This window comes from Enoplosus armatus, chromosome 4 (genome assembly GCF_043641665.1).
Source record: "Enoplosus armatus isolate fEnoArm2 chromosome 4, fEnoArm2.hap1, whole genome shotgun sequence".
In the NCBI taxonomy this organism is placed as follows: domain Eukaryota; kingdom Metazoa; phylum Chordata; class Actinopteri; order Centrarchiformes; family Enoplosidae; genus Enoplosus; species Enoplosus armatus.
This window is the reverse complement of record NC_092183.1, coordinates 9,869,630-9,894,311: the sequence shown is the minus strand read 5'-3', so window position 1 is coordinate 9,894,311 and position 24,682 is coordinate 9,869,630. Positions and strand designations below refer to the sequence as shown.

Here is a 24,682-nt window from a genome sequence, read left to right as displayed (position 1 = left end):
TCCCCCAGCTCCTGCGTTTTCCCAGAACTGCATTAAGTGCAGAGATGAGATTAGTTTACCAAGGGATTGAATTGGACATGCCTCCGGATTTTACTGCTGCGATACACAAATAAAGCATGATACAAGATTGCTGTAGGCTGAAATGTCAAATGCAAACCAAAAAAAATCATGACCAAATTGAATGCTCTGCCTATAATGAAAACAATTTTGCAAAGTATTTTAAAATATCAATTTGATTAATTTAAGAGACACAGCATGCAACACAAATTACAACCACTGGGAATCAATTTCACAATTTTCACCAAGCAGTGGTCAAAGCACTTATAACTGGTGCAAAAATGACCGTGAAGCTGTAATCTTTTGCCAAAACGTAGTGTGTAATCTGATTTTTTAAACTTGAGAATTTAGTCACTTGACTCCCTAAAAAAAGAGAGAAGAAATTAAGCAGCAGTGCAGCCAAAAATCAACCTTGATAAAGATATCAAACAGCACCTAACTGAGAGTTGTTTTGTCAGCTGCAGTAAATGCCTACATGTGAAATAAGTAAAAATTTGAATGAAATGTCAGACAGAAAAACAGAAGCATGGATCTTTAGTTAAGGCGATGAAAGAATCTCCAGAGGAGAGCAGGAGGGGCAAGAGATTAGAGGGATGGAGGGGAGGAGAGAGCTGAGAGTAGGAGGTGAGGAGAAGGCAGAGCATGGTCACTGCTGCCCCTGGGCTGACTTGTAGATAACCACAATTCCCCTGGTCTGTCTCTGCCTTTCACCTTTTTACCTCTTTAACTCGCTCTGTAGCGCTCGTTTTCGCCGTGACCTCGGTAATAACATCCTATTTCTGTTTATTTGTTTCCCTCTGAGCAAACTTTGTATTACCCCTATTCCTCTCTCTGTCTCCTCTTAAAACCTGACCGTATCTACTGTAACTCCCTTTCTCGCCTAACACAATGAAAAACAACAACAACATCAACAATAACAAAAGAAAGTCGCTGCCGTGGGCTGGTCTTTTTCCCACACAAGCCTAACCAATCCTCACCAGCACTCGGGGCTGATTTGCAATGCTTAACACAATTTAAGGACGTAAAAAGAGACACAGAAATGGGTGAAGGGGGCAAACATGCAGTGAATTAATTCTGTGATTCAGAGCTGGTAATGTACCTGACCTTGGAAACTGTCAAACTCTTCTCTCTGCTCGATTCACACTCCATTACAACTCTAATAGCACCAATTACAGCTTTATTTAGCTGTGTCATCCCCAAATCCCCCCTTCAGAGCAGAGGGAGAATAATTATTTATCTTTCCATCCTCCAGGCTAAATTACGAGTATGAATATATAGATAGATAGATGGATAGATGGCAGAGGAGTGGGTGAATTAGCTCGTTGGGTACATGGAGAGAAACAAGAAAAATTGTTATTCCAGTAAAGATGTGGGTCATTCCAGAACAGATTTTTATTAGCATGGCTGTAGATATCGATTGTTGGGTCAGTTGAGTCGGCGAGGCAGGAGGGAACTAAATGAAAATGGGATCTAAGTGATCACCTGCTATGTAATGCAGTTACACTTTATTACTCCTAGATAAATATGATAGATACACATTCATGTCTGCAATAATGTGAATTGAGCGCACCGCTTCATCACTGAGACCTTACATATGGGGTCGCTGTCAGACCCTCATATGTTTTAATTTTATTACAGTATAAATAGATAAATATGATACACCGATGTTCTTGTCGCGCTTAACGATCTCAGGGTAGGCATTTTTATCAGAGAAATCCATAGGGTCAACCTTGAGGCCGCGACACGCAGATATCACTGATTTTATAATGAAGAAATAAAAATGATGAGTTCTCAACCTGGTGAAAGGCCTTGACTATAAGTCAAAATCTCTCCTCCCTCCTTTGCTTCCCTGCCAACTTCTGCTTCCACTTTTTATTGCACACCAGAGGCTTTTAAATTTGTTCGGCCCAAAACCCAAATGTAAAATTTTGCCTCAACGTGAAAACAAAAGGCTCATTAAAACATACTGTTACACTCACCATATGGAGGCCCACCAGCATTGGGATTATGTCCTGTGTTGTGTACCAGGCCACAGTACAAGACACCAGGCTGTACCATATCAGTGCAGGCTAAAGTGTCTAGGTTAAGCCAGCTGTTCACTTTCCCTTCCTTGTCAGCCCTCATCCCACTCATGTCACACTGAATGATCCCCAACTAAGTGGATGCATCTGTGTGGTAGGAGCTCCACTGAACCAATTGGGAGAGGTGGGTGGAGTTGTTACCATGGCACTACAACTAAATGTGCCTCCATCAGTTTAGTGATTGGACGGGTGAGAGGCCAGATGAGAGTTTAAGGGTGACTTTGGAAAGCTCGTCCCTCAGGCCCAGAGACATCTCAAAGTTGGTTTGAGAGGGGTCATTATGTCACTTCACTTCTGTTATCACCCAACCAGCTGACTCAAACATGCATCACAGACATACTGGGCACAGGCAGCAGTGGCTTAGCTACTCCACATGCTCCCCTCTGGATTATATTCAATTGGCCAGATGCCCTAATCTGGGTCTTATGAGGGTTCATGTGTATGCGTTAGATTACGCCTTCATGTTCATATGTGTGCATTAGAGTTGGGCAATAAATATATATAAGACAGAAATTTGTCAGACATTTTTATATACCATTTATACCAAGGTAGGAGTTAAAGTATTTTTGCATATGATTGTATTATTATAATCATATTACCTATATATATATATATATATATATATATATATATATATATATATATATATATATTATTATATTATTATTATTATTATTAATAATAGTTTTTTTCTGATAACAAAAATATTGTATTATTGCCAAGTTCTACAGCAATAGGTATGCAATCAGACATGTGCACAGGAATGCATACATATAATAAGCACATTCAGAGCACCAAAAAAGGGGATGCAACTGTATTAAAGACTAATGATAATTATCATTAATCTGACAATTCTTTTTCTTGATCGTTAAATCTATAAAATCTCAATAAATGGTGCAAATGCCCATTGCAATTTCCAAGAGTTATTTTGTGTGACCAAGACTCCAACAAAAACATAAAACAGATTTATATAATACAGAGAAAAGCAACAAATCCTCACATTAAAAAAGCTAAAATATTCAGGAAATATTTGTGCTAAAAAATAACTAACAACTAATTATCTGAATTCTTGCAGATTAGTTTTCTGTTAATCAACAGATCATATAATTGTTTCAGGTCTTAAGGTAGAAAGTTTTTATGTTATGTTTTGTATGTTTTGCAGCGCACATTGCAGTAAAAGTGTATTTGCTATGTCTAAAAACCTCTCCAGAAGCATCTTTTCAGAGTGCACCACGGAAACCAGACAGCAGCAGACATTATGGGCTGAGCCTTGTTACCTTGTCACATCTCATGAGGCCCAGGTAGCGGAGCGACTTGCTGCTCTGAGCGATCTGTGTGGCTCCCTGGTCTGTGATGTCCTTACACCAGCCGGCGTCCACAGTCTCTATGGTGCTGCTGTACTGGCCTATGGCTATCAGAGCTGTGGACACAGGAGAAAGATAGACAGAGGGAGGTGGGGAAGGAGGGAGAGAGAGAAACAAGAAAAGGTGTTAGTCTGACAACCTTTCTCATGCAAATGTGGCAGCATCGTCCTCCCAGAGAGACGCGCAGAAATTCGAGATGAAACCTGGGCAAGTCATCTGGCCAGCTGTGACACATAATTCCAATGTTTACACAACACCTTGAAAATATACATACATACACACACAGGGTGACACGCTGAAACACACACACATGCACAAATCTCATACACACCCATGCTTGTTCAGACTGCTTCAGGATTCATCCATTAGAGCGTTGGCATGAGTCACAGCACTGAAAGGCAATGACACAGTGCCAGGGTAAAGTGTGACACCATGCCAATGTATGATTTAATTCTACTTGCATGTGTGTGTGTGTGTGTTTACTGCTGCCAGGGCAGAAACATAATGCCAAGGTAAAGAGTATTCACCGAAACAAATATCTGTCCGTGTCTGGTGGCTTTGCTACACCGCGGAGTATGTGTGAATGCATACATACCTTCACACACTGTACCTCACACACGTGTATCTCTCTTGATACATTTATTAATTTTTACAGAGAACAAATTAAAATGTGCAGCTGACAAACAAGATGAGATTAAATCTTCTGTAATCTTTCTCAAATAAAGACATACTCTGTTGCATTAACACACAAACTCAATCTTCCTCATCAATCTTTGCCCTGTCAATCGTTGGGCAGATGGAGGAGACCTGTGCTCCACCAGTCGATTGATAGTGCTGCTCCGTGATCGATTGGCAGGGCCTGGGCTTTGTTCTCCACTCTCTCACAACCGTCACTAATGAGAGTGGGAAGGGAGGAGGAGGTAAGAGGGATGAGAGAAAGATGAAAGAAGCAGGATAAAGATGGAGAAAGCCTTTGACAGCACCTTCAAATAGTTACTTAGCCCTGATGTTGTTTTCTCATACGCAGAAATCCATTTCACTTCAAACTTTTTTCTTTTTTTTTTAACAAACAAGCTAGTGACTCAAACGTCTCCACTTCAATAAGGAGGGGAAAAATTATCTTTACAAACTTCCTCATGTTTAATCGCTTCCTCTCTCACTTTTATCACCAGCACTTCAAAATACCTTCACATATTACAGTATTAAATAACATGCAATCACGAGTGTGTGCTGTGGAGCGGGAGCTTGCTCCCACGGGAGAAGGGAAATGAATAATCTCATGCTTTTTGAATCAACTGCATGTATTTAAACCTCTTTCCTCCTGTCCAGCTGGAGCTATGCAATGCAGAGTCTCCTCTACACACACACACACACGCATTAACAATCTTGTGTACAGTATGTAACGTATGTAATATATAGCTCTGGGCACTTGGAGCGCTCCACATGTGGTTCCTTTTGTACTCCAGCATGCTCTTGGATGTCATGCATAATGGCACATTATGGCTAAACAGGCAGTAACATGGCTTTGAAGCTGCAGAATGTTTCATGTAAAACAGCACCATGGGGAAGAGGCTCCATCAGGCCAGATGGGTGAACAGCACACGGAGTAGCCATGTTGCTTTTTTGACTAGTGGTGACCCATATTCTAAAAATGGAGACACTTTTTTGTGTGTATGTGTGCTTGAGTGTGTGGGAGCCTGGAAAGATGTCGGGTAGGTGAATGGCTCGCCCATACTGTTCCCCTTGTCATGTCCAATCACATGATCCCAAATTCGATTTCCTGGGTTCAGACCACTCGTCTGATGTTAAGACACACATATTGCTGCTGTTAAAACCCCTTTGCAGAGCGATTGGGAGTTGTCTGAGGAACAAGGAGATCAAATAAAAGAGGAGAGCTTCATAGTTAACCCAACCAAACAACAGAACTCCCTCTACTTCCCCTTTCCCACTCCAAGTCCCTGTTTCTTCCCCTTCAACTTAACTTCTTTCAACCTGACAAAGTGAGAGGATAGAAGCAGACAGGTGCCTACCACGGTGAATGCATAAGAAGTGCGAGAGAATACATTGTCCATACATTTCCTGATTGCTGTGCAGCACTCACCTAAGCACACAACCTTCCTAATCTGAATTACTGACTTACAGGCTCGAGACTTTATAAAGAAAACCATATGGCAGTTTGAGATAGCCGCAAGGAGAAAGAGAAGCGCAAATAACACTAAACATCATTTTGTTAAACTCTCAAGTTGGTAAACTGGAGAGTCAGATAATGATTTTGTCAGGACGAGCCAAGTGTTAGGCTGTTTAGACTTGTTTAGTACTCTATCAAGTTCATCTGGTTGCCATTACAGTCTAATATCCCTGTGTACGCTCTGCGTCTCTCCCTCTTCCTTTGATCCTCTATCAGGAGACTATAAACTCCAGCTACTGCTGGTGGCAACTGGAAATCGTTGGCTACTTTTGCAAAGGAGAAGAGCTTTCAGTGAAGCCTTTTAACTACAGTCGAACTGTTTTGTTCCCCTCGTCAGAGATAGAGAGAGCAATTGGAGCTCAGTGCCTTTGTACTGTAAGATAGTGGTGAAGCACACAAATAAAAATGTACACACAACCATTTGTAAACCATTTGTTTTATTTATGTTGAAAACAGTATAATCATTCTATGATTGTGTTTGTGTGAAAATACAATGGTACTGCCATCTTCTCTTATATGTGAAAACTGGAAACTGTAAGCGAGAAAAGACTAGTACATTTTTGCATAGATACATATAAATATTTGCACACAATATAACTTACAAACACTGCTAGTCATATTCTTAGAACACCCTATATTTGGCACTTTTAGTTAAATCTAAAGTATAGTAATGTAAATTAATTTGAAAGCTAGGTATCAGAGAAAAGAGCTGCTTTTATTTTATTGGACAGATGTTTTTCAAACAGAGCTCTTCTATTTCCTTGATGCCATTTGATAGTATAATACATATTTCTAATGATATCTTTGCATACATACATATGTGTGCAAATGTGCAAATTCTCTGTAACACAATCTTTCATTGGGTTGGTGCGTGACTCAACCCAAGACTTACATTTTTATAAAGTAATAAACAAATAATTAAGCATTTCTCAATTTGCTTTTTAGGGTAGTTGCTATTAACAGACAGTTACATTGCTGGAAATTTTTACCAAAAAAATGTTAAAATATAGGGTTTTCAAAAACTTTTGAATGGCAGTGTAAAAGGGACCATAGGAGCAGGAAATTGTCTTTCCTGACTGATAATGATTTTCTGTCTGAGAAATACATGAAGCGATATGCAAGAGAAGTTAAGGTGAAAAAGAGGTGGAAGAGTCAGAGGAGAAAAGAGGGGAAAATCCCATTCTGGCTGCAGAAGCTGTGACTGAGTGGTGACTACACACTCACAGGCGGTAATGAGGACACACTCTGCTGCCCTGCCTGAAAATGGCTTTAGGATCTGGCTCTGTCTGTGTGTGTGTGTGTGTGTGTGTGTGTGTGTGTGTGTGTGTGTGTGTGTTAGTCTGTGTGTGTGTGTGTGTGTGTGTGTGTGTGTGTATACACTCCCCTGTTAGTGTGAAAAGAAGCAGAGAGAGACAGAGATTGACCTTAAATCCCGGATATCATTCATTTTGAGCATGGCACATTTCACCTGTCTTTTACCAAGTCTGTCATTTGGGGATAAAACTATGTCATCACACGAGAAACAGGTGGGGATCACATTTAAAGCCAATTGTTTCAGTTTATTTAAGCAACTCCAGGGATTTGGACCAACGTGTCTTCTTGTCAATCAATCACCAAACAGCAAATCAATCAACAGATCAATATAAATAGTGTCATGGACTATTCAGTGCCTTTAAGAATGGTATGCCTTTGTCTAAACCAGAGCCTGCAACCGCTCATGGCTGCATGCCTTGCAATTCTTTCACTAAGACCTTCCCAAATATTAGAATTTAAGTGTTAAGCACTAATCATAGCTTTCAGTTAGGAACCAAGGTGACAAATGTTGAGCAAAGGTGTATAACCGAATAAAAACCCTAAATCTTTGGTGTTCCATTAACTCCTACATTATCTACAGACAGAGATTCATAACCTATTACCTTTCCATATCAGGCCCAAGCTGTTATCAAACACCATAAATAGCGGATTTATCCAAACATAGGAGCGGCTGTATTCTAAGGTAACCACACTCTCAACAGCGGGGTCAGGAGTTGGTCAATCCCGTGATGACCGCAACGTGAGAAGAACCCTTCCTTAATCAGCTTATTCTCCTATCTCTGTACCTGACCTCAGAGCTTCAGGGGTTAAGCATCTTTTACAGGCTTATTAGATATTCACTTATTACATTCTCCTAAATGATGGTGTGCCATTACAGCTGTCTTATTGCTCTGAAGCCATCCCCATGCCTGTCTGCTGTAACCCTATACACCATATTTTAGCCGCTGATGAAGACAGAATGCTTAGGAAAGAAGTGATGGTATATGGTTAAGATTTACTGTGTTGCAAGTGTGTGCATGTGTGCAGAGTGTGTGCGTATAAATATGGCGGCAGGGACAACAGAAAAAGGCTTATTATGGCTGATGTATTCCAGAGAGCACAACTGTCATGTCTAATGTAAAAGACATTCACTCGGCTCTTTGTGTTGCGTTTAAAAACTTGGCCTCAGCTTTGCCCTCTCCACTGTGCTGTTGTATACCCCAAACCAAAAGAAAACCCCTTTTCACTTATCATCATCTTAAGTTGTAGATGTTAAAAGGGATGCAAAAGCTATTTTTTAAGCGGCTGTCTCAATCTGTAATGCCAAGTTTGTTGCAATTGTCCTGTATTTTGTAACATTCCTGAGAAGGAATTATATAAATGCCAACAGCAGTGAAACACTTAAAGATACACCTTTCATAACTAGAGTTGGGCAATAGAACAATATGCATACATATGATATAAATATGTCAGCCACCTGAGATTTTACCATACTGCTTATATAGTATGATTGCTATCACTTTAACGATGTTTATACAATTCTGGCATAAATGTGATGAATTCCTTAGAAGTGTCAAGTATTTGTTAGTTAAACGGACATTCTTGTTTGATTATTTTATCCATAAAATGTTTCTCATTTGACTTGCACTCTTAAAAAATACATATACTGCAGTAGAGAATTCTTTCCATATCACCTACTTATTATTTTGTATAGATGGACGTGCAGGACTTGAATTTTGATGGCTGTGTATCTTTCTAGGCTCCGTGTATGTACACATGTGCGTGTGTTTCCTTGCATGTGCTTAACTTGACAATGATTTGTGTACTGGTTGTCAACATGAGCAGAAAAGGGAAAACTCTCTCACAGGAGTGTGTTTACATGCATGTAAATATACACGCATGAGCACACATACATCATACAAGAGTGTAAAAACTGTGTAAGACGACCCGGTGACTTCAATAAGCACCATGTGGACGTCACTTAACTCCTTTGATGCCTGTCTGACCTGGCCAAGCGGTGGCCTCACACGGTCTGATTGATTAACACACTCTGCTCATCTTCAAAGTGCCCAGCCAAACTGACTGGGGTCACACAGAGTGCAAAAACTAATGCAGTAAACATACCAAATAAAGTACTTGAAACTCACACGCACTGGAGGTGTAAGACAAAAGAGGGACTGTTGCTTTGGCCTGTGGTGAGCTGAGAATTAACAAATTAAAAGCTGTGAGAACTAGAGGGAACTGGAGAAGACATGCAGACAATCCCTCAAGTCAGAGGGGGAAAACTCTGCTGGGCTGCGGACATGAACGTGAACTTGATGTGACAAAAACTGAGTTGTATCTTCCAAGCCAGATACAAATATGTAGATATGAAGAGAAAGAAACAGAAAAGGGAACAGGAAAGAGGAGAAAGAGAAAATGAGAGAGGCAGACGTTCTACGAGGTGACGTTCTTTGCCCTGACATTTTGGGCAAACGCAATCAAAGGCCAGGGGAACTGAAATGAGCCGGGCTCTGTAGAGAGAAACAGGAGAGAGGAGGAACAGATTGAGTGCGACACAAGAAGGGGGGAGAGCACTTTATGTTGGGACATGCTCGATCTGGGAAATTAATTAGCCAGAGGGCAGGGAGAAGGCACTGTGTGTGTGAGCACCGAGGGCATGGGCATTTTCCCAATCAGCCTCTGATCTGATGTAAACCAGCTGACACATACCATTTTGTGGCAGTGTGTGCTTGTATGGTTTTATGTGCTTTTTGGGGATGTGTGTCTGTGAGAGACAGAGACACAGAGTGAGAGTGAGAGAGAGAGAGAGAGAGAGAGAGAGAGAGAGAGAGAAACAGAGGCAATCAGCAGACCCTGAAATGTTTAAGTGGTGAGGTAGAGACAGTACAACAAAAAAGTGACTTTGATTTTTTTTATGGTGGTCTAGCATCTGAAAACAATACACTTAAACACACACACACACACACACACACACACACACACACACACACACACACAGACTGTTTTAGTAGTTGGTGTGTGATAACCTTGCGGAGGGGATGTGAAGTTTGGAATGGAAGATTGGAAAGGTGAGTGAGTGACAGCGAGGGAAAGGGGGAGATAGAGAGGAAGAGTGATGGGCAAGGACAGATAGACAGAGTGGAGGGGTGATAAGGAGAGATGGAGCTATCACAGGGGTGACCTACAACAGGCTTTCCTTCACCACTGAGAACAAGCACTTGTCAACAATTCATACACACACACACATGCACAGGCCAACGGGACACTTAACAGGTCGGCATTATTCCTCAGGACTCTATTAGGCTGAACATACTATGGGCTACGATAAAAGCGGTACATTTTGTTTAGTAAAAAGAGAACTTAATACGTTTCAAATGAGTTCCCGCAGGATGCACTCACAATTCAAATTCTTAATAATAATTCAAATAATTCATTTTACATAACCACAATTTTTACCTAACCTTAATCATACCGTAGTTGCCATGCGCAGATATTGTCATTTTAAAATGTTGGCACGGGATTTTAAAAAAATATTGTCGCTGAACAGAATCTGGGGTTTTGCCGAATCGTCCAATATGGATGTCTGGTGATAGGGCTGATGCTGGATAAACAACTTACTTAAAAGAACTGACATACAATGTTCTCTTGCGTGGGCACAGTGGTGTATTGAAGGCTAGTGACTGTCACCAGATCGGCAGAATAAATCTGGGTGGAGATCTGCCCCTCCCTCAGTACCACTGCTGACATACCCTTGAGCAAAGCCCTGAACCCCCCAGCTGTTCCAGTGAAGCTGCTCGGTGGCCAAAAGAACAGACTCTGGGTGTACTGGCCAGCTTCCAGGTGAAAGTGAGTAAACTCCGGTGTAAACAGCACATTGCTCTAAATGTAACTTTTGTGGATAAATACAGGTGAATAATGGCTTCAAAAATGCAGTGCAGACAGCCACAGCTATATTTATTTGTGTGGTGGGGTTTTGAAGTATTTTTTGTACCAGATAGGTTCTCCACATTGTATTTTGTGGTGACGTTTCAGGTAGTTGTACGAATTTGTGCTGTTATGCCTACCGACTGTCATTATTGTCTTTGAATCCAAAAATATTCCACACAACAAAGAGGGACCCTATTTTTCAGTACAGGCACAATATCTTTGTCTAAATAATTGTGTTTCCTCTCCCTCACTGTCAACAGCACGGTTTTTGAGATTCTTCATTTTTTTGAAGGTTTTTTCTTCTACCGTTCCATCACGCCCTCTCACACACATTAGAGGTGTTTCTGAGCATAGTTTGTGATGTGGATTAATGCCGTCTTGTCATTCGCTGATACAGTTTAGGGACAAATTGGGAGTGGTTTGATCAGAACGATCTCCCTGCGAAACAAAAATCCAGCAGAACTGTTGTCATGCAAGACTGAGATTGCATAGAGGTAAGAGATTCCAATAAAAGGGTCCATCAAATGCTAATAATAACATACTCACAGGCTTACGATATCTTCTGTGTGTGTGTTTGTGTGTATTGTTATGTATATAACCTGTGTGGAAATAGTGTGTTTTATATCTTCATCCTTCTTCTTCAAAGACAACATCAACAAGGAGAAAATAAACTCTAAACACACACACAGACACACACACACACACTGAGGTTCCCATTGCCACCAGCAGTAAAAGCAAGATATTAAGCTCTATTTCAAACCAACAGCACCTCTGCTCCTGTGCACCTCTCCTTTGAGGATATTAATCCTCCCCATCCTTTCCCTCTCTCTCTCTCTCTCTCTCTCTCTCTCGCTCTCTCTCTCTCTGTCTGTCTGTCTCCTTCTCTATCACTCTCACTCACTCTCTCGCTCTCTTTTGGATTGTATACAAGAGGAAAACTGCTCTCCAATTTTGACATCACAGATAGAGGGGCATAAAGCTTAACAACTTCAATTTGAAATGAGAAGCTGAGAGAGGAGCAGAGAGGAAGTGAGGAGGAGGAAAGAGGACGAAGACAGACGGCATCCTAGTCACTGAACTGCATGTTGCATGCGTCTGACTGGAATTAACGTGGCGTAGCAATAGTTATGGCTTTGGTTATGGATTACGGCTAATCCTTTAGCATAGGGAGCAGGTCTTAAAGGTAATTACACGCTACTATTGGATCCAGAGCCCAGAAATGGGCCTCTCTGACATCACGCTTATTAAGATCCAGAAGAAAACTGGCTGCTCTTACATACTGCTTAGACAGAGTACAGGTTAACACACCATGGGATTCTCTGCCAATCTTAATACTATTTAAACTTGTCTGGAAGGTAAAGGAGCTTTGTTGCTGAGTTCTCAGCTGTTCTTTCAGTTTTGTGATGGAAAGGGTGAAAGGGAAAGGGCATGGCTTAGAAATACTTAGGTTGTGTCTGTAATGATTGTGACAAGGAATTAATTCATTAAGTCATCTAAATTAGTGATGATAGTGAGCTGTTCACCCACACAGGGTAATTGGGTAATTAGCAGCCCCACTCAGTTCGCAGTGAATCACTGACAGACAGGAAGATGGTGACATCCACACTGAATTGTTTTGTCCTTTTTATTTTAGTCATTTGCCATGCCCACTTTTTCTTTTACCCTTTTACTCCTCAAAATACCCCTCTGACTCCATCTAACACACACAGTCAGCGCTCCAAGTGCCGGCAAGTCTGTTTCTTTGCCTTATCTCGAGCCTTTAATAGTCCACTCTGTCCGCTTTAACCCAGCGGGAATCATTAACCAGACACACACTTCCTCTTCCCCTACCCCTGACAAAACCCTCCAAACCGTTATGATCACAAGACAGAGTGCGTGTCTGTGTGTGGTTTCGTCTGTGCGTGAATTAGGGGTCTACTTAGCCCCTGAAATAACCCGAGAACAAATGACCCGGTACCAATTAGTTGCACAACAATTAGGTTAGTAGACCGTTAATAACAGGCAGACCCACCTAAGGAAAGGCTTCAGTCATGCCTGTTCCTTCCCTGAACCCTAAAACCAATAAGAATAACAGCAGAGATGTAACTTTGACACTGCATACAGAAATCTGTAGTACTGGGACTACTTCAAATATTGTCATGTAAGTGTCAAAGGAAATACCAACAATAGACACAACATGCTATGCGGAGTTAGCCCTGTACTCCTTGCATTTCAGTGAGGTAAAGCTTACAGAAGTTTCCCTCATCTTTTAATTCTTTAAGGAACGATTATTCTGAAACAAAGAAGTACATTATTTAAAGAAACTATTCTTTAATTTTGAGGCTCTTTAAAAAGATGACAAAAAGGCAGAAAAACGTAATATCTCCATTTAAAAGTGGCATTTGTGTGTACTCTTTTCTCCTCTTATCGTTCCATATTTGTGCCACTGTGGTCTCTTTTATACAAACTCCTAATGGCTCATAAGTCTGTAACAGCACTTAGTCAGGTCTCACCAAAAGCTCTTTAGCAAAGTTTAAAGCTGCCGTGATGTTTTCTGATCAATACCTGGCCATAACTCAAATCACACGTCAAGTGCCATTACTGTATACGCCGCACACTCTTAACCAAAGTGCACTGACGTGCGCACACACACACACACACACACACACACACACACACACATGTACATTTTCATGAGCTTAGACAGTGTTTTTGATCAATACCTGGCTATAGATCAAACACCTTTTTCAGTTTATGGCTAACCTTTCCCAAGGCTCATTTGAGATGCACACAGAATAACTCATGTCGTACTTGAGACTGCTGCTTTGACTGCGTCTATGAAATTGATAAGTGTTCTTAAATGCAAAATGACAGTTTAAGAACCTTGTTTTTGTACCGCGGCGTAGTCAGAATGTCTCATAAAAACACAAAGCACTTTTCTCCAGGAGGTAACTTCACAGTCAGTGCCAGAGAGAGAAACACACAACAGACCAAATGTGCAGCTAAAGACTTGAAACTGCGCGAGAGTTCTTCTTTAAAGGACAATTTGTCCAAATGTAACAAGGGAAAAAATGTGCTGGGAAACTATTTTCCCCTAATATTTTTCATTATATGTAAAATTCAAGAAATAGATGAGTTTGTTTATTTCATCTACCTGAATATTACTGACTTTAAACTTTTCCTGAATGATTTAGGACCCCACTGACAACTGCAACAAGGGTATTTTAATTTAGCTTTAATACAATAAGCCAAGAATCTTATTGAGGAAAACTTCTTAAAAATGAAATCACTGTGCAATGAAAAATAACTTTCTGTTCTTCATATATCATCTAAAAGTCTGCCTCAGCAAACTGCCTATGTGCCATTTATTGCTTTCTCTAATGTGGGCCAGTGTATTCCCCTAAAAGCCACAGATACTCAGTCCCACAAACTTCTATTGAGCCTCTCATCTACCCTGAACTGTCAACCTGAATACAACCTATGCCCTTTGTCACCCTTTCTCCAAGTGGTTTATGTGTGAATGTGTCTTTTTTCCCCCATGTATTCCTTTCCTTTTTCACTTGCTTTGCTCATCATCTCATCCCTTACTTCTTTCTCCTCTCACCGTCTCCTTTCTCTCATCCTGTCACCCCCTTCCTCTCTTACTCCTGCCCCTTTTTCTTCCAGCCTCACTCTAACGTTTGCTTTACCCTCATCCTCTCTCCCTTCCCCCCTTCTCTGTCTTCTCCTCCTCCTGATCCTCTCTAAAGGATGTTCCTGTGTTCAGGGTCACTGTCGCCCCCTCAGTAGCTCTGTTGACCTTTAACCTCTTTACGACTGGGGTCAGCGCCTGTCGCCGTGGGAAGCCATCCATGTACATGGGTAAAGTGTACAATTCAAACATGCACATACACATTACTTATAATGTCAGAGGCATGCGACGTTGAACTTTTACATTCACTTTAATCTTCCACTCAGGTTACAAGCCAAAACAGACAACAGTCAGAGTATCTGACACACCTCCCCTACTGTTTGCTTCAACATCTTTTACTCATTGTTTTATCTAGCCTCCCTCCATGAACCTTTCATTTTTGTCCTTCCTCCCCCTCTCCCTGTGGTCTAAACAGGTCTCTTTCTCTTTGGATGTTCGCCTCTCTGTGACTTTCAACTGCAGGCTATTCAGTTACACATCCACAATAGAAAGACATCCCACAATGACAATTATCCTGTGTAGCGATGGCTGTAACCTGTGCCTAGAAACCAAAGAACATTCATGAAGACCGCTCTTCCTGCTGAAATGAAGAGCTCAGTGGAAGCATAAAGCAAACAGGACAATTTAAAGTTAACGGCCTCAATTTTAAATCAAGCGAACATGTGGTGATTTTCTCTTTTGCCTCCTGAGGGTAATGTTTAGATGCATTTCCATTGTCTAATATATGCACATATGGAGTCTAATAAAGGAATTAGCACAAATTTCAAAGCCGTGCAATTCACCATAACAAACACACTCATCACACACATGAACTTCACTTATTACTTTTAGATTCAAACAAAAGATTTTTAACCAAACAATTTATAAACAAAATCATTGTTGGGTTATAAAGTATTCTGTCTGTTTAATAAAATCATCCCCCCAGGTGGATCATCTGTTTTGGTTTTAAACACATTTTTGCGTTGACTGTGTGAAGCCATCTGACAACAGGCTTCAGTTTTAATCAGTGCAGCTGGCTACAGCGGTTGCTTAACACCCTCGCTTTTCCACACATAACTTAAAGCATTACTTTACATCACAGTATATGATTGTGTGCTGGGATGTGTGTGTCTATATGGATTCAAAGTGTAAACCGACAGCTTTTGCTGCTGCGCTTTTTTCGCTGCATGGCCGAGGTACACAAGGTGTTCCTCTTGAGAGCCTCATTATGTGCACTTTTTACAGTACGTGTACGTGTGTGTGTGTATGTGTGTGTGCAGTATGTCCCTACTTACTTTCTTTTGGAGGGGGGGGGGGGGGGGGGGGGGTGTCTGAGTGTGTTTGCACTTGACTCTGAGAGTGTATGCATGTGTTTCCAAAGGGATTGGGTGAGCTTGGGGAGGCCAAACACTCAATGGGCAAATGATACAAGTCCTGCACTCCTCCTCCATAAATTACCAGCTCATTACAGTAATGCAGCTCATTTACTATACGAAGAGGAGGGAAGAAAAGAGGAAGATGTAAGAAAGAATTGCAGAAAAAAGTGTTTGGGGCTAGCAGGATCCGTACAGGGTGCAGCAGATGACTCATGAATGTCGAGAAAGAAAATGGGGTGACGACAGGGGGAGGAAGAGGGGGAGATACAGCAGGAAAATTAAGGAGGGAGGAAACAGGAGGAGAAGAGAGCGAGGGAGGAAAACAGGAGGGGAGGAGGAGGAAAAGACAGAGGTTTGCTGTGATGTGTTTAAGGAGCTTTTCAATCTCAACAGAAGTGCTTTTCATTAGGTTAAAATCTATCATCTATGCTGCTGCAGGAAAAAAAAACAATGGGGAAATATTAATATAGATAGTGGCTACAGTAGGAGACAGAGATATAGACCCGGACAGAGCGAGAGAGTGGAGGAGAGAGAGGGAGGAGAGGGGAGGGAGAGAGAGAGAATGGGATGAGATGTAACAGTTGTAATTGAATAGTGAACTAGAGAGGGCCTGAGTGCAAGCACTGATTAATACAATTCAAATTGATTGTCTCCTAGTCGCTGTGAGAACATCTCATTCTGACTTTCATATTTGAATGTTCAGCATGTTCTCTGTGTGCATGAGTGCGTGTGAAAGTGTGTGAGAGAGAGTGTGTGTTAAACAGAGAACTGTTCTGAGGGGTAGGGAGATGGAGAGTGCCCTCTAGTGCTTGCTGCTTCTTTTACCCCACCTTTATATGGTGATATTGGCTTGTTCTGTGTTTGAGTTTGAGTTTGTGGCAAGTTTCCCCTGTTAACATGAAGCATTGTTGGTTACATCCTACCTTTAGGGAAAGCCATTTGTCCAGTACATGACGTCTTAATTAGGTTTTGTCTGTTACTAGTTTGTACATGAGCAGTGTGGCATGTTCTGCTTACTGTCAATCAGGAAGAAATGCACGTCTCCACAGGGAAATAATCTCTCAAAAAGGCATTTTATAATCTTTATAGTCAAATCAACTACTTTTTATTTGGCATGTCTTTGATGGATAGACTAGCACTTAATTTCAGGCTGCATTTGACACTGCAAACCACAGAAAAATTACATTTGTTAAGAATCTAATGACATCCACCCCTTAAAATGGCAGGGATAAATGTATGGTAGATATAGACAGTAATACATGTGTTTTCCAATTTACACCATTTTCCTCCTAACTTTATGTCTATAACTCTAAGCAAATTACAAAAAGCAGCGCAGGAGAAGCAGTACACCATATAGATGAGAGTGAGGAGAGTCGACTTCCATTAGCACCTCAGGAGTAATGAAGGATTTATCGTCGGGGTGTGAAACATTCATTCACGTTAGCGAGTCAGGCCCTGCGTTCAATTAGTGATAGTTTGTGTCTCACACTGATTTCCTCTGTCTGTGAGCCAGAAAATCCAGTCAGCATTGTGAACACAGAAAGCTCAAGCTTTTCTACAAAGACCCCCCACAATTCATTGCTATTCTACCTGCTTGCCAACAGTGGGAGGCCATTCAGACATCTGCCTGCGCCACACTTTTCAGAAACTGTACTAATTCTGTCTCGCAAGGCATGTCCTCGAAATACCTCAGGAAAGGAGGAAGGTTAGTGGAAAGGGAGAAAAGAATATGGACACTATGGTAAGAGAAGCGGTTTGAAGATGGAAGACAGAAAGAGAGAAAATTAATCTCTAAAATTTCTGTCACGAAGATTCTACTGTGGGACAAAAAGTTTCCTCCTGTTCCTCCTCCTCCTCTGTCTCCCAGCCCATCTTTTTTCTATCAATCGTCAGTCTTAAATCTCTTTTTTTCACAATATGATCCATTCTCAGCAAGAACACAACATTAAAAAGGGTTGTCACTAATGTACTTTGACGTCTCATTGTCCTCATCATATAAAATAACTATATACTGATGACGGTGGGCAAATTATAAAAGGCTTCATCCTTGTCTTCCTTGTATTTGCTTCATTACCTTTAAAAACAGCCACGTGAATCGACAAGATGAGATGTGACCAGTTAAGTGCACTTTATGTTTGGACTACTGATTTCAGTGGTATCGCCTGAAGACGCCCTGGCCGTCAGGAGACCAGGCGAGTGTCTTCAAATGTCATTTTAGTTTAAAAACAGACAACATTATTTTACTGTTAATTATGTAAAAAGTTCAAGGTGCCACTTGGAAAACTAGTTCTCGGATATCCATGTTGAGGTACTGGAGGAAGGGGCCAGGAGGTCTAAAGCCACTTTCAGTGCTTTAAATTATCAGATGCATTATAAAGGGAAATTAAATGATCCTCATTTCACTTGAGAGATTTTGGCCAATGTGTTCCCTGTAACATTAAATATGACAACATGGTGTGTGTACATCTACTCTTTTCTTTTGTTTACTGATTATGAGTCAATGCATTTAAATGTCAAAGTGAGGCTCAAATGAACCCAACACACAGATTTCTGTGTGTGTTTCTAAACATTTCTTCTATTATTTTCCTTTTTTTGTTTCCCCGACTCCCTCTTATCACAGCACATTATTTTGTGAGAAAAGATACAATTATTCTCTTATTTATAATCCAATGGAGGGGTCAGGTGGAGGAAGAAAGGACAAAGAGGCCTGGGACAATCACTGTATTTTATAGCCACTTCAGACAAGAGGTGGGGACAAAGCAGTCTGTTGTGCCAGACAATAGGAACCTATTTTTCCAACAGGCCTGCTACACTTCAGAATGTAGTATGCACTTTATTTCCCTTCCCCTAGAAAGCACTTCCTGCCTCTCTTATTATCACTATTGTTATCATTATGTACTGAATTAGACTTCACAAACAACCCAATGAATACTCACTAACAGGAACAGAAGATGCAGCTTTTCCAAAATACTGTGTATGTAAATATATAGTAGTTTAAAATCTAAATAAAAAATGTGTGCTTGTCCATACATAATCTCCTTTTACTCCTAAAGAGACCCCTACAGCAAAGAAAGAATGAACAGCTACATGTCAAATATCTGAGAATTTTGGAGGTTATGTGTCAAGTAGGTACAAACTGTGAGAGTGTGCAAGGTATTGATCTAGGCAGCTGATCAAACCCTTCATTTATTATGGAGAAACAGAGGAGAGGCCAAGGTTCCATACACATGAATGATTTAGAGACCACCCTTGTGTACAGTATGTGTGAAATAATATGTCTGTGTGTGTGTGTGTGTGTGTGTGTGTGTGTGTGTGTGTGTGTGTGCGCCTGTAGAAAAAAGAAACACAGAAAGAAGGAACCCGCTACAACTACAGTAACTCACTAAGAAACTTGGAGAAGTAACAAAAAAAGTCTTTCATCCCTTTTAAACTGAAATCTGCCACAAACTTCCAACGAAGCTTGCGTGTACAGCTTAACTGGTGAAACAACAAGCTATATATGTGGCCAAACAATGCAACACTGGATTTGATGGTCTAACCCCAAAACATTTTGTAAATTATAAAAGAGATAAATCTTGTATTTAATGAATACAACCTTCTTCACTGTGTTTAAGCTCCTAAACCCTCACAACTCCCACCCTCCAATTAACTACTCTTAAGTCTTCAGAGTCCTGAAGCTCAGACAAAAAAAAAAGCGCTTCACTAATGTAATGTGTACTCTGGACAAGTCGGCAATGTTGGATGGACTGCTGCTCAATAGAACATAATGGCCAATTATCCTGCATGTACGCTAATGGCCCACATTAACTAGCTGGAATATGGGGGTGGGAAGTGGATTATTTAGTAAAACAATGTTTTCAACCCATCTGGAGTTGCGTTGCACAGACGCAGGCAGTTTGGGGAATTGGTACACTGCAGCCTGTTCAGGTAAGGTTGAATCATTCATCAAAGCAGAGTTGCAGACATTCAAAAGACCGAGATCCGCTCACATTTTGCAGCATCATGCCTCAGAGCCCCAACACGCAGGAGAGAAAATTCTGTGCAGTTCTGCAACATTCTGAAATCTTGCACAAACTACAACCACCTTGCTGTATTTTCGTAATGTATTTCTATATTTTTATGTACTTAAAATATAGTGTTAATATTTTTTCTACTATGCTAATGCGTAGGGGTTGGAATATTTTAGAATTTTTAGGAATAGATTTTGTTCTTGGGGACAAAATCTTAATCTAAATCAATCGTCAATTTTCTAGTTTCTACATTTGTCTGTGCAAGTTTTTGTCGAAAGTGCATCATTTGAACTGTCACATTATTGCATAAGACAGCCAGTAATTTTAAAATGAGTGCATTGACCTCAACTTTTTTCAAAAAAAGCAACAAAAAAAAAGCAGCACATTCACTCAGATGTTATTCATTACACAGTAACCTTGATCAGGACCAGTTCTCTTTACTACCAGTTACCTAGACTAAACTTTTGTGTTTCATATTGGACTGACATAAGAGTAAAACCATTCTGTATTAGCACAAAGCACACTGTAGTAAGTCTGGAAATAAGTTTAAAAGCTTGCATTAAAGCTTTATTAAATCCAAAATGCCTGCAAATGTTTTTCTCTATTTGAGATGGTTAAATTTATTTATTCCCTCATAGTTTGCTGGTAGGGTGCACTTGGTTCTGCCAAATGAATGTAATCTAATATTAGGACATTGACTTCCCGTGATATCTTCCCTTCAGTGAGGCCTCTAGTGATAAAACTTGTCAAATTACTACATCCTGTCTCAGTGCTGCTTTGCCAATAAAAAGACAATAAAAGCAGCAGTTTTTTCCGCCCCTTAACAGAATTTAGGGTCTAAGGTCTTGACTTGACAAGACTCACAAAGTGTAGTTTGTTATTTCACATTTAAACTTCAACTTACATACATAAGCAGGGACACACTTAATAGTGGATGTAAGCAATTTATACTCTCTTATATTACTAGATTAATTTTCAAAGTAAAATCTTGATTTTCGTCTCAATCATTTTTTTTCACTTTATGCCTCTTTTTAAAAGATCTTAGTAGAGGCAGCACAAAATCTGAATGCAGCTATTATTTATTATTTTTGTTACGCCTCCTCCCATATATTGTTTATACATGCGAACTCTCGCAGCTGATACCTGCTCATGTGTAAACACAAACACAAGGGTGCCAACAACTAACACCACCTACACATACACACCTACTGTAGAACCTGTTCACCCTCTGCATCTCCCTTCACAATCACCTCCACTGCAATTAATCAAAGCTTGTTCTTTTTCTTCCACGAGTTAGGCCTGTCACACTTACCTCTCACTCTTTCATCATCCCTTGCTTCTTAAAGAGCCACGTGGCGGACAATATGAGTCCTGCGGGGGCGGCGATATGACACAACGTCGACAGAAAGTAGCAGCCGTGGTTTAAATCATACTGACATGCAGATTTATCACTGTTTAACTTGTCCAAAGTGTCTCCTCTAGTTGGTGCAGATCTGACTGTATGAGTTAGTTGGCTTTCCTTTGGGAGGGCCCAAAGTCTCAGGCAAGCTCAGCTCAGTTCTGTTCTGTTCAGCACACAGTCACTGCTACAACATACCAACAACCCTGGCTACACAGATATAGAGCGATTTCACTTCACAAAGGGTCCACTGTCAACACTTTTAAAGGCCAGGCTCTTGAGCTTGACCCTAGCTCTGTCACAATCATGATCATGATCGTTACACAAAATACAAGATTATACCCGTCCTTTGGAGGATTGTCCAAAGGCAATCTGTGAATTGTAGGAAATCAACAACTTAAACACAGGTAGACATGTAAGTTTTGAAGAATAAAGTGGACAGAACAAAATGGTACATTCCAACACTTTGCTGGAATGCACCAATCATCTCAGACTCATGATACAGAACAGCATAAGAAAGCCAAGAAGGACATTTTTCGCTACATTTTGTTCATATATCCCCTGATATCCCCTGCTAATAATTTCTTACACTTCTTTCTTTCTTGCCCTATAATCTTACAGACACTGCATTTAATTCTGTCAACAAAATATGTATTAAAAAACATTCGGCTAGGAACTTTAGTATAACTCAGCACTAATTGTTCAGGAGCTGATTGGTGGCTTCCAAACTTGACACTTTTGTCCAGCTTTCCTGTTTTGTCCTTTATCCGTGCAAAAATATTGCGTCTATAATGACCTGGCTCATTACTGAGTCTTTTTGCAGACTGTATTAATGGCAATATAATGCAGTGACTTTTATGCTTCAGTCTTTTAGCTACAAAGAGTTCCAGATACCATTGCTGTTAGTCCCTGGACATCATGCATAATTCATGAAGAATGCAGAGCAGCTCTTACAGACACACACACACACACACACACACACTGTACATTTACTATACATGTGAGCTCACATGCATACACGTGAGTAGAGCCACACTCCAGTCTGACTGTGCTTGATGGATGTGATGGTAAACTGGATCACACAGGACCACTGTGGAAGGAAAGGCAGTAGGAAAGAAAACAGGAAAAGAATAATGAAATGAAAGTAAGTAAAAGCTGGCCCTGATGAGGGACAAAAGGCAGGACTGGTACCAAGTCATGATTGATATACTTTAGGGTAAGATTACGTGGTATATGTCAAGTAAGGCCTGGGGGGGGGGGGGGCTTGATTGAGATTTTCATTTTTTAATTGTAAATTCTGAAATGTCCTTATCTGTTTATCTGATTCTTGACCTTGTCTGTGCTTGCTCATGGTGGGTAAATAATATTATGAGATTAAGAATACGGTCTAGACCTGCTCTATATGAAAAGTGTCCTGAGATAACTTCTGTTATGATTTGGCACTTTATAAATAAAATTGAATTTAATTGAATTTTCTCTAGGGCACAGTCCATAAAAACAAATCCAAATTCAAAAAATGTCATCGGTGTGAAGCATTCATTCCCACAATTTTGACAAAGTTGGACAAGGTGTTTCTAAGATACTGTGTGTAACCCAGGGGCAAAATAATAATGTGGTGCCCACCATCCCTTTCAGCAATCAATGCAATTGTGGAACTGCCAGATCAAAGTGGAGACATGCATCATTCTGTCACGTTTAATCAAAATCCAGCGAGTGGTGTCTGAGATATTGCAAGTAACGGATGGATAAACAAACAACCAGATGGAGACCAATTCACAGTCCAAGACAGAAAGGGCCATTTGCCCACAGATACAGAGAGAAATGTGCATAGGCACAGTGAACCTTACAGCAGAGAGTGAACAATTCAGAGATGGAAGGCAGCAGTGGGGGGGGGGGGGGGGGGGTAAGCAGCCTTGTTGCACGAGGCGACAGGGGGTCTGCCTTTAGATGGATGGGTCCCAGCTATTGATAAGGTCAGACCTCATTTGCGCCAGACCTTTTACATTTTGTGAAATGTTGGCCTAGCCATTGGACTGTCAGGAGCAATTCCTCGCTGTGAAAAATGGACTGGCTCATTGAAAACTGTGACTCCATTGTAAAAGCATGATGCCCTGGCTCTGTGCTGCTACTGTAAGTCGTCATATAAAACCCTCCCAGCCCAGCCTCTGCCTATTTCAAATCTCCACTATGCTGCTGTCTACAATCTGGAAACTTTCTCTCCCCTCCACATCACAGCAACAGAAAACCATTGTCTTGATGTCAGGATTTCCTAGCCCCTATTTTCCCCAACATCACAGGTTGTCACTCTGCCATTTTTTTAAATTGAAAACCTATTCTCAGGTGCAACCCACCAGTTTTTCTTTCAGCTCATCTCCCCTATCTATTGCTATCTTCCTATTCTCTGATTATGGCACAGAAAAGGTGTGACAATCGCAGATATCAATAACAACAAACAACACAAACAAAAGAATAAAGAAACAATGGGCTTTTCAAGTAAGGAAATAATCCACAGGGCTAATTCAATTGACCTTTCAAGTCAAGATGCCCATGAACTATGTCATGGTCAAGGTCAAATAAGGCAGAGAGTATTTGATGTGTGGCTGTATGTGAGCACTTTCATGTGGGTATTTATGTATGTGATACAGTGGCAAGCCTGTCTCTAGTGAGATCTGTCTCATAATGTAAGTAGGGGTAGCATATTAACCTAGCAGGGGCAAAAGAAGAAGGGGGAGAAAATAATAGTGTGCAATCAGAGAAGTGGGGTGTATGGTCAGAGAGAAGGCATCAGGCAACTCGTCATTTAACCCTTGCTGACCCAAAGACTCTCATCATTGCTGTGTTAAACTAAGGTCAGCTACCACCACCGGTGAAATGATGTGCTTACAAAATGTCCCGCACTGTGTTAAGACATGTATCACAATGTTGTTACAGTGTTCACACATGTATTTCACACATTTTAATAAGATTAACATCACTCATTATTTTTGCAGGTTTTCCAATTATATAACTTAAGGCAACTATGAAAATGAGGCTTTACTTTTAAGCAGGTTTCCAATCTATTTCTTTCACAGAGCTTGTGTGGCCTGTACGACAAAGCTATGCCTAAGTGGTAATTCATTTACTTGTGGAGGGAAACATTCAAGGCCCATTAATTTATGCACTAGATGCTTATACCAGCGTAAAGCACATTTCCTAGACTGTCCAGAACACATTTCAGATGAGCCCGGCATCTAATTTGTTTAAAAACCACCCGATCCATGTCAGCTCTTAATGTAAAATACAACCAATTTCATTAAATTGGACTTTGTGCATCACAAACAACCCCATACATCAAA

At 40.7% G+C, this 24,682-nt stretch overlaps 1 protein-coding gene across 1 annotated transcript in view; it reads right to left on the bottom strand.

Annotated features, from left to right (window-relative positions):
• Positions 1-24,682, bottom strand: part of fbxl17 (F-box and leucine-rich repeat protein 17) — a 201,401-nt gene that overhangs the window by 13,053 nt on the left and 163,666 nt on the right. The window contains exon 9 of the mRNA XM_070904926.1: positions 3,416-3,558. Coding sequence (XP_070761027.1) covers positions 3,416-3,558 — 143 coding nt within the window. The remainder of the gene's footprint in view (positions 1-3,415; positions 3,559-24,682) is intronic.